The sequence below is a fragment of the Megascapheus bottae genome, chromosome 16 (genome assembly GCF_031878675.1).
Source record: "Megascapheus bottae isolate mThoBot1 chromosome 16, mThoBot2.hap1, whole genome shotgun sequence".
In the NCBI taxonomy this organism is placed as follows: Eukaryota; Metazoa; Chordata; class Mammalia; order Rodentia; family Geomyidae; genus Megascapheus; species Megascapheus bottae.
The window spans coordinates 8064549-8074979 of record NC_143524.1 but is presented as its reverse complement, the minus strand read 5'-3'; the positions used below and the strand labels follow the sequence as shown (position 1 = coordinate 8074979).

Here is a 10431-nt window from a genome sequence, read left to right as displayed (position 1 = left end):
TCTATCAGGTGATTTGAAAAGGAGGACTTGATAGAAGCAATTCAAGCGAGGATTCAGAAAATCGATCGTTTCATGTGTAAATTAGGGAAGATGAGAATGAGCTCCCAAAAAACCATACCCCTGGAACTCTCCTTTTCCCCCCTCATAGGTCTTCGTGGTGAGGGAAGTGCCATTGTACTGAGAAAGTGGACATTTTATTCTCATGAGTAACAGATGTCAAGATGCAGGGAGCTTCTTCAGATCATTTATTCTACATAGTGGCTTTCTGTACTCACGCCAGGAGTTGGGTAGCACTACAAATATCCTCCCCTTTGGGGGGGGGAGTGTGCATTTGAAATAAGGTGAGAATTCTCCAGTCCACTGGGAATTGCCTGGGAAAAGCTGCAGCTTCTGCATCAGTACTCGGTGAAATTTGCCAAGATGTGCTCCAAGTTAAAGGGTATGTAATAAGCAACTCCTGGAAAGAAGCAGAGAATAATATGAGGTGACTATGGTACCTGAAGCCTCGATACCCCAAAGGGTCAGCTCGTCACATTTGTTAGTTGCAAATCTATCCTAGGGAGAAATTAATTTGAAAGAAACATGGCATGGAGATTTTTGTTAGGGAGCTCTTATTTCCATGCTATATTGCCACATGTGCGTTGGAGTGAGCACTTTAAGATAGCCAGCTTCTAACGGAGCGGATGCATTCATAGGATTTCAGTAATGAAAGGCACCTCTTAAAAATAATAGAAACTAGGGCCGGGAGTTTGGCCTAGTGGTAGAGTGCTTGCCTAGCATGCACGAAGACCCGGGTTCGATTCCTTGGTACCACATACATAGAAAAAAAGCCAGAAATGGTGCTGAGGCTCAAGTGGTAGAGCTCTAACCTTGAGAAAATCCAAGGACAGTGCTCAGGCCCTGAGCTCAAGCCCATGACTGGCAAAAAAAAAAAAAAATAGAAACTAGCCGGGTGCCGTGGCTCGTGCCTTTAATCCTAGGCTCAGGTGGCTGAGATCTGTGGGCACCAAAGTCCATGAGCTCTATCTCCAGTTAACCTCTAGAAAACTGGAAGTGGCACTATAGCTGCAGGGGTAAGACGGTAGCCTTGAGCTGAAGAGCTCAGGGACAGTGCTCAGGCCCAGAGTTCAAGCCCCATGACCAACAAAAAAGAAAAAAGAAACCACTTTGTAAATTAAAATCAGATTTTCAAAATTAAAATTATTGATATGATATACAGTTGTGCTTTTACCTATCTGAGATACATGGAACTTTTTTTTTTTTTTTTTTTTTTGGCGAGTCACAGTGCCTGAACTTTGTCTGGGTCTGGGTGCTGTCCCTAAGCTCTTCAGCTCAAGGCTACCACCCTACTAGAGGTTAATTGGAGATAAAAGTCTCAGGTCCTTTTGTGCCCAGGCTGGCTTTGAACCTTGATCCTCAGACCTCAGTCTCCTGAGTAGCTAGGATTACATGAGCCACCGTGCCTAGCTATGGCACTTCTTTTGAAATTGGATTCTTTTAACTTTCATAAAGTCTTTACATTCACTAATAAATTTGAATTAAATTTCTCATCACATAGAAAATTTTGCTAGTAATATTTTCCCTGAGAAAATATTTTCAAAGTTATGACAGAGAAATGATGGAAATAAAAAAAAGAAATAACAGGGCTAAGACACAATACGCAATAAATGGTGGATGGATATTATTTTATAAAAAGTCAAAATGAGAGAGTTTAAGGGATTATAAGCAATAAAAGCAATGAGTTGAGAAAGATAAGTGCTGAGAAGTATTCAACAGATCAGACAACAAAAGGCATGATAATTTCAAGTCCAAATCTTTGCATTTCAAGTCTCAAATCTTTGCCATTCTTCCTTCTTAGAGAAGGAAGGTAATGGCAGACAAGAAAATAAGCTTAATTTAAGTTTCCAGGGAAATTTCTTGAGATAAAGGAATCAGTACAACTAATAACATTAATAAGCATTTTTGAATGCTCTACAAAAGGCCCTGTACTTCATAATTGGGTAATAAGAAATGGTTCTTTCTATTTCCATTCTATATCTATGAAGACTGTGCATAGCTCAGGGAATGGTCATTATGTGTAGAATTTGGCTCATAAACATGAGAGGCTTCTATCTGAGGCCTGTGTAACATCAAGATGTTTTATAATATGCTTTGCTGATGCTAAGAAAACTATCTTTCCTATTGTAAGATTGGGCAATGAAAAACTTTTTTTTTTTTAAAGCCACAGCTTCATATAGAGGTTTCACGGTAAAGATAAAAACCAGGTGCCGGTGGCTCACACCTATAATCCTAGCTACTCAGGAGGCTGAGATCTGAGGTTTGAGGTTCAAAGCTAGCCCAGGCAGAAAAGTCCCCATGAGACACTTATCTCCAGTAAACTACTCAAAAATGCTGAAGGTGGCACTGTGGCTCAAATGGTTAGAGTGCGAGCCTTGAGCACAAAGAGGCTCAGTGACTGTGTCCAGGCACTGAGTTCAAGCCCCAGGACTGGAAAAAAAGAGATATATACAGTTTCACATTTGATTAAATACATGAATTAAGTACAAGAACTAATGAACTTCTTCCAAACTCTGGAAGAAATGCCTACCCCTTTTCTTCTCTTACCTTCCTTCAAGGGTGTTTTGTTGCTAAGGAACTGCCAATATGTCCTGTGATTAACATTTTCAGCAATATTGTTTATAGAAGAGACAACGGGGCCCCAGGATGTCATTGTGGTTTCAAATCTGAGAATAGAGTCATAAATGGTTAGTACTTCCTTCTAGGTCACACAGCAAGGAGGTAAGGTGAATGGGGACATTCTAAATGCTTTAAAGATCAGGACAAGGGCTGGGAGTTTGGCCTAGTGGTAGAGTGCTTGCGTAGCATGCAGGGAGACCTGGGTTTGATTCCCCAGTTCCACATACATAGAAAAAATCTGGAAGTAGTGCTGAGGCTCAAGGAAAGGAAGAAAGGAGGGAGGATGGAAAGAGCGGACAGAATTGGAGTTAAGGGAGGACGGCAAACATCACTGCAGAACTCACTTAAACACTGGGCTTTTACGCTGTGCTTCCTCAAGGACGGCAAGCAGCGTGGATCCACTCTTCACGCTGACCTCCGTGGTCACCTTGAAGAGCAAATCTACGCCCCTCAGCTGGTTGTTGATGGTGTAGGTGACAGTGATGTCAGATGCTGCAGTGGGGACAGGGTTAGGATTGTTGGGGACAGTTGGTTGCACCTCATTATCTGTGAAAAGGAAGAAAAAAATGGCCAGATTTGTCAACAGTGATAGGTGTGTGTACATGTACAAAGTAGCCATCAGGTTCTTATCCCGGAAAGCATAGATTCAGCAAGTAATGACTTTCATACCATGTTAACAAAGTGCTTTGACAGTTAGACTGCAACTCTGGTGGAGACTCTGTTACACTTAGGAACTCACAGGCAAGTAGTAGCCTAAGGAGTTAGATGAGTGGGGGTAGTGCTTGAGATAACAAGGATCAGTTTGCTTGACTTTGATTTCTGTGGATTCTTTACTGAAATATACAAGGAACTTATAATCCCTTACTATCTTGCGAGGTTAATGTGATAGAAGAATAATAAAGCATTATGTTAGTATTTGATTAGAAAGAAGAGTTGGCTGAATCCTTTCCAAAGACTAGTTATAAAGGAGTCACACTTTCTAAATGTATATTTCTGTCATGACTGGAGTTCAGATAATTCTGAATTATATTAATGGTTGGATGAAAGGAAGGCGTTAAAAATGTAGCAAGCTAGATGTCCACTCCATTCATTTAGTGTTCTGTGAGAACCATGGTTTCATAATCAAATCTTTGAGACTTAGCAGAAATGTTAACGGTTTCTTTAGCATTAATTATTAATTAATTAGTAATTGGTCATTGCTTTTTAAATTAAAAATTTTGGCATTTTTTTGGGCAATCTTTCAGGAGTGATACAGAGGAGTCGCCATTCAACAAAGCTATCGCTTCTTTTGGCTTTTTATAATGTGTATCACTTAAATTTCGACTCACTATTTGCTTCAATATTCCAAATATTGTTAGCATTTGTCTCTATATCTACCCCCTGACTCTAGAGAGCAGCATGATGTTTGGTGGTAAGCTTGTCTGATATTATTTTGTTGTTGAGAACACGAGTCCTCCTCTTTGCTTAATGTCTTACAAAATGTTTTGCCCATTAGTAGGTTTTCAATAAATGTGTGATGAATGGAGAAGACAAGATGGGGGAGGGTTTGGCTCCGTGGGCTAGCACATGCTCATGGGGATTGGAAGTCACAGGTGAGAGAAATGGACACCACAAACTTATAGGACATTTAGCATTGCTATGTATATTTGTGGCACAATTTGCAAAAAAGGGCAGTTATTAAAAAAAAAACAACCCATGCTTACCAGGGATACAAGCCACATGGGGCACATCTAGGTATGTCTTGCCTTTCAAGGAAGGCAAGATCTGGGCAATGGACATTGGGTTGTCAAATTTCCCTTGCTTAATCTCCTTCAGAACTGTATCCATCGTCTTCTTACAGTCCCATGCCTTGGTAGGTTTCTCGGGTGTCACCCAGAGAGCCTGAAATGGATGGGGAGAGAGATTATGATAGCTGAGTGTTGGGCCTTGTGAGGGCTAGACTATAGATTATAGGTGTGAACCACTGGTGCCTGGCTATGATCTAAATTGTAATGGTAGAGTGCTAGCACAAGAAGCTCAAGGCTAAAAACAAAACAAAACTGTCACACTAGGAAGACAGGCCATGGGCCAACTTGAAGTGTATGAGAACGGTATGACATAGACTAAATGATGTCCTGGGCTTTCTGTAGCCCGACAGGGTTGGAGGTCCTTTTTGTTTGGCTTAGAGGATTATGATTTCTTTTTTTTTTTTTTTGCCAGTCCTTGGGCTTGAACTCAGGGCCTGAACACTGTCCTTGGGCTTTCTCATCAAGGTCAGCACTCTGCTACTTGAGCCACAGCACCATTTCTGGCTTTTTCTATGTGTATGGTACTGAGGAATCGAACCTGGGTCTTCATGCATGGTAGGCAAGCACTCTACCACTAGGCCAAACTCCTGGCTGCAGGATTATGATTTCTAAACCGATGGCTGTTGTTGCTTAGCTTTCCCCATATCGATCCATCTACCTTTCATGGAGGAAGACACCCAATTCACCTGGGCAAAGCAAGGGGGGTGGATTTCGAGCTGCCAATCATGTTATCCAATGCAAGCCTGGAAGCACCAGGTTGTGCATGGCTTTGGCTAACACATCGTGTTGGCTCTGCTGTATACTAAGAGTTTTCATGAGGTGAGTCAACATTATTAGTCATTCATTAATCATTTTAAAGATAGACTGTGTTTTGGATCAGGATAAAGGGCTGAGGGAAAGAACCCTGTGCTGGCAGGGAAGCAGAAAATTCAATATTTTCTGAGCACCTGTGTTAACATCAGTGTTTATACAGCAGAATTTCAATCGCAATTGATCATTATTAATCAGCAGGCCTATACGTTTCCTGGATTTACTTTTTTCCCCTATTTTTCTTCCAAGGAAGGAAAATGAATTGAAATAGCTTAGTTTTCATACTTTACGAGATAAGGAAGAACTACTATCACCTATTAGTGGAGGAACTAAGGCAAAGTACCCTAGGCATCTATCTCAAATCACATTAGTTGGTTATTTCTAGAAATAGCCTTAGCTCAATCAAGAGTATCCAGGATGTGTTTACCTGCATGGCAAGGCCAGTACTGTAGATGTCTCCAATGATGCCATCGTCTTTGATCTTCCTGCTGATATTCTCCACGAGAGACTTTATCACCTGGCTAAACAGGACTCTGTAACTTGCATCAGAACCTATGGGGATTTTGTTGTACATGCAGGTCAAGGCCAAGATCGCCACTGCTTCTGTATCTGAGAATCACAAAGGAACAGAACCACCACAGCAGTCAAAGCAGGCAAATGTATCAGGTGGCAATGCCATTCTTGTGACACAATCTCATTCACGTTTCAGGACCCTGTTTGTGAATAGGCCCTGTGATTCTCTTCATTTAACGGAGAAGAGAAGGAGGGTTCAGAAGCAATAAAGTAACCGTGCTCCAAAGATACAACAACCCAGTAAATAGGGGGGCCAGATCTTGAAGGTAGATTTATAAAATGCTTGCCGAATGAAGGAAACATTTAAAACCTCCCAGGATATTTAGGATATCCTGGGATTAGTTGTCAGACAGTACTGTTCAGTGGGAGCTATTGAGATATGTAGAGGATGGAAATTTCAGTAGCATTTCAAGAAAAGGGTGCCACGTAGGACTGAGAAAAGAGATCAACATTTAATTAGAAAACCACTTCAGCCTTCAGTAATATGAATGTTTTCCCCAGTGGAGATCTTATAGCCGTCAGACCTTTCTAGTATTGTCCTCATGTTAGCTGTGGTCTGGTATCAACTATTGTCTACTATTGCCTGGGGTCAGCATGTAGAAACATGCTAATGTCTTCTTGTCTGTCATTTGTTCCTTAATTAACATCTCCAGCAAACATTTGTTCAGTGCCTCCTATCTGCATGTGCTGCATCAGGCTCTTCCTCCCCTGGAAGTCTCCCTTCCTCCTCCGGAAGTCTCCCTTTCTTTCTCTCCCTTGCAGCTTCACCACTTTGCTCTCTGTACTTCTGACATGTCCAGCTCAGGACAGTGTCTCATGGTTGTCATCTACTCACCCACATTCAGGGAAGAGGAACTGGCCAACAGGATCTTGGCAAAACGCATGGCTGATGATAGGGTTGTTTCTGGGTTCTTCTGACACAGTGCTAAGATGGCCAGACTGGACCCATAGAAGCCTGTGGCATCATTGGGTTCTCCGAAAGGGATAAAGAACCTTCATTAGTCTAACATTCACCATTTGAAAAGCCAAAATAGGAATAAATAAAAGAAACCTGTTCCCAAAGAAAATTATCAGCAAAGTATAACTTGAGTGTTTCTCAGAGTGAGGGTGTCATCCAGCCACTTGAGTACAAGAAGAGGGATGATGTCTCCAGACAGATGGTGGCTGGATTGCTTTGGTTGTTCTAGTTTATGTTGGCCAGGAATATGTCAGCAGAGCTGACAGCATATGTCTTCCCTAACCTTCCATTTCCCCACCTCCATCTGGGTTTAGAAGAAAGGACTCCACGCCTCACCCTGGCCTCCCTCACCATGAAGTCTTACTTGGAGGTGACCAGTTTTCCATTTGTTTTTGTAGAACAGATATTTTATTCCCAGGGTCCCGGCAGGAGGAGGTGAGAGCCATAATGTTGAGGGCGAGCTGACCACTGGTTAGGTCTGCAGAGAGGAGAACCAACCACACAGTGACGCAAAGATAGTCTCAGGGGAGGTCTTCTCAGGGGCCATGGCTGAGCTTTCTGTTTCTTTTCCAGATCATTTGACTCTTCAGTATAATTGCTTAACCTTTGGATCTGTCTTTCCAAAGAGCTATGGAAAAATATGTAAGAGAATATTGAATCAAATGGCTTCTGTGTGACTGGATGAGTCCATAATGAAACCCAAGACAAGAACCTGTGACAGCCTGGTTAGATGTGTAGCAAGAACACCCATGCAAAGAGATTACGCAAGTTTGAAGTTGCAAAGAAACTTGAACTGGAGTCTTAGGGCAACTCCTGAGAAGCAGGCAGAATGGAGATTTTATTGTTACTGCCATTGTCATTATTGTTATGATTATGATTAGAAGGCAAGAAGAGCTTAGGCGGCATCTAGTGACTTGTTCAAGGCCACAGAGTAAGGAAGATGGCAGAACTGCACTTGGAATCCCTCTTCTTATTTGATGTCTAGTTTGGAGTTTGTTCTGCTTCCCTGGCCTCCTCCATGAGTGCTTTCAATTCCTTCACTCATATTTCCAGGTACCTTACGGATATGCAGGGCAAGGTGATGAAGGTACAACCAGAGGCAGCAGGAGAGTTGGAGAGCCGTCCAGGTTGGAGCTGAGGGATAGCCAGCAGGGAGCAGGAAAAGGGGCTCCAACATCTCACCTGCAGCGTTGCTGGCCATGAGCTCGAAGGTCAGCAGTTTCTGGACCTCCAGGTCATAAGCTCCAGCCAGGTTCATGGCGATCAGGATACTGGGGTTGGGAAAGGCTGACGAAGTCGCTGACTCTTCCATTTGAACCTGCAGACTGTTAACCCAGGGCAGCTGGTCTGAGGAAATAGCTGAAAAGAAAAAGACAGTTACCACCCCCCCAACCCAAATTCCCTCTCCTTCGAAACATAATTCTCCTGTCTCTTATGCCTAGGGACAGCTTTATTAGCTTAGGCAATCAAGGAATTGAAGGGAAATCTACAAAATATGGACATTTTTCTTTGGAGACCAATTAGTCCTTCCATTCTTTCAAATCACTCCTAATTTTAAGAAAGTTATTTTTTACTTAACGGTCTTTCAACTCAGTCATTTCACAGGAACTCTAACAGCTTATTAGAAACCAGTGTATTTTTTGGGTGTTTTTCATTGATATTTAACTACCAACTCTTTCATAAAGAATATTAAAGATTTAGGACATGATTCATTCCCAAACCTCCCCTTGGTAATATTGTCTGGTGTCAGAAGTAACCAAATACCTGTTTTGTTTCAGCACCTACCACTTCTGCAATCAGAATGCAGTCTTTTTTAGTTAAACAATTCCATGGATTCTACTGTCAGAGAACTTGGGCTAAGACGTCAGGAAAGGTGAACACACACCTACATCCTGACCATCCTGGAACTCTTAGAGGCATTTCAAGCTCATTTGCACCAGCAGAAAATCCCAGGGGCTGAGGTCTCTTTTTGCCTCTCCCTAGGAGAACTGCATCCCTGAACTCAGAATTAACACCATACTCACAGCATGAGCTCTGGGTCTGGGTACTGGTCCCTGTCATCACCCAGAAAATGTTCAGAAGACAGAGGACAAGCCGGGCCATTTTGCACTCTCCTGTCCAGTCCACTTCTCCCAGTCCACAGACAGCAGTATTTACAGGTGTCTGTTGACCTTTTCTTCTGTGTGCTTATCTTTGCCAAACAGTCTGTTTCTCTCTCAGCCACTCCTATCTACCTATGCTGACCTTGTCTACTCTGATGTACTAATTTCCTTTTGCTTATATAAGTTGATCTTTTGTGCAGCCCTCCTTGGTGTCTAATTGACTTGTAGGTAGGACAGTCACGGGAGAAACTTAGGGCTGGGTATGCTGTGAACATAATGACATGAAGCACCAAGGGCTGGGAATGTAGTTGAGTGGTAGAATGCTTCTTTATCATAATGTGCCAAAGCCTTAGATTCAGTTCCCAGCCCTGGGTGGGTGTGTATGCGGGAACACCAAGCTTCCTTTTCCAAATTCCTGGGTTGTTTCATGGGGAAATGTAAAGTAATTCCCCCAGGACCTTGGGACATTTGGGCTAATGTGTTGGTATCAACAAAACTAAAATGTTTCATGGGTTTGTTTCATTGTATCCAGATGACTTAGCGTCTTAGGTGTTTCACTGCAACTACTTCATTTCAATTTGGTTGATTGGCCCGTATTAGCTCAATTTGACTAAGTCTTTGTTTTATATTCGCAGGGAGATATCTGCCTTCTGGGGGAGTCTGACTATGTAATTTTCTGGGTTCTGCCTCAGACTCTTTGAAGTTTTTTTTTTTGACACATTGTTTTTGTTTGTTTTTCCTTATCTAGTGATTAAAAACAGCCTATGGGGAAATATAATCTTTGAAAGGAGGTACATATTGATAACAATATCAGTTGTTATTAAATTAATAGCTCCTAGTAGAAGAGACTTGTTACCTCAGCCTTGAAATTCGAAAGAAAAGCGCCAATTCTTTCCTGTATGTTAAGTAGTTTCGTGAGTGGAGGACGTTAATCCAGGGGCTCCGCTCCCATCTGAGGATAAAAGTCAAAGTCGTTTTAATTACTTATAGGACTCTCAAAGTCATGCCTTGGGTTTGTTAGCCACTTTTCCCTTTTGTTCACTCTGCTGCAGACACACTCTTGTGTGCCTCGAGAATTCCAGCTACTTTTGCCATGGATTCCAACTCAGCATAGGATATTCATTCAGAATATTTATTGGGTCATGGGGCTTGAACTTGGGGGGGCCGGGCGTTGTCCCTGAGCTCATCAGCTCAAGGCTACCACCCTACCCCTAGGCCTGGGCTTTGTCCCTGAGCTCTTCATCTCAAGGCTACTGCCCTACCCTTGAGCTAAGCCCCACTTCCTATTTTCTAGAGGTTAGTTGGAGAGAAGAGTATCTGGTTCTTTTGTGCCCAGGCTGGCTTTGAATCTTGATCCTCAGATCTCAGCCTCCTGAATAGCTAGGATTATAGGCCTGAGCCACCTCGCCTGGCCCAAGAGAAGCTTTTATTATTATTTTTTCCTATTGAGATGTCCTTTATCATTACTATTTTTACTAATATATGTTATTTGTAGAAAGGGGTTTCATTGGCTTTTCCATACATG

The 10431-nt window shown here is 42.3% G+C and overlaps 1 protein-coding gene across 2 annotated transcripts; it reads right to left on the bottom strand.

The window, feature by feature from the left end:
- Positions 1-395: 395 nt before the first annotated feature.
- On the bottom strand, positions 396-8907 carry Cblif (cobalamin binding intrinsic factor). 2 transcript variants are annotated; one of them, XM_090348704.1, is made up of 9 exons: positions 8829-8907; positions 7987-8163; positions 7157-7282; positions 6682-6810; positions 5701-5882; positions 4380-4557; positions 3021-3222; positions 2605-2723; positions 396-457 (listed from the first exon to the last, which is right to left on the bottom strand). In XM_090348704.1, the coding sequence occupies exons 1-9, from the start codon at positions 8905-8907 to the stop codon at positions 396-398; spliced, it is 1254 nt and encodes a 417-aa protein (XP_090204830.1). The 2 variants fall into 2 exon arrangements, with proteins under 2 accessions (XP_090204830.1, XP_090204831.1); XM_090348705.1 differs by having other exon boundaries at positions 6682-6819; positions 7169-7282.
- Positions 8908-10431: the final 1524 nt, after the last annotated feature.

What these genes read in the sequence shown, in the direction of transcription:
- Cblif (XM_090348704.1), bottom strand. Translation starts at nt 8,907, where the DNA reads ATGGCCCGGCTTGTCCTCTGTCTTCTGAACATTTTCTGGGTGATGACA. An exon ending in CATGGCCAGCAACGCTGCAG is followed by an intron (nt 7,283 to 7,986) that starts GTGAGATGTTGG and finishes TCCTCTCTGCAG; the next exon opens with ACCTAACCAGTGGTCAGCTC. An exon ending in GTACTGGCCTTGCCATGCAG is followed by an intron (nt 4,558 to 5,700) that starts GTAAACACATCC and finishes CATCCATTTCAG; the next exon opens with GCTCTCTGGGTGACACCCGA.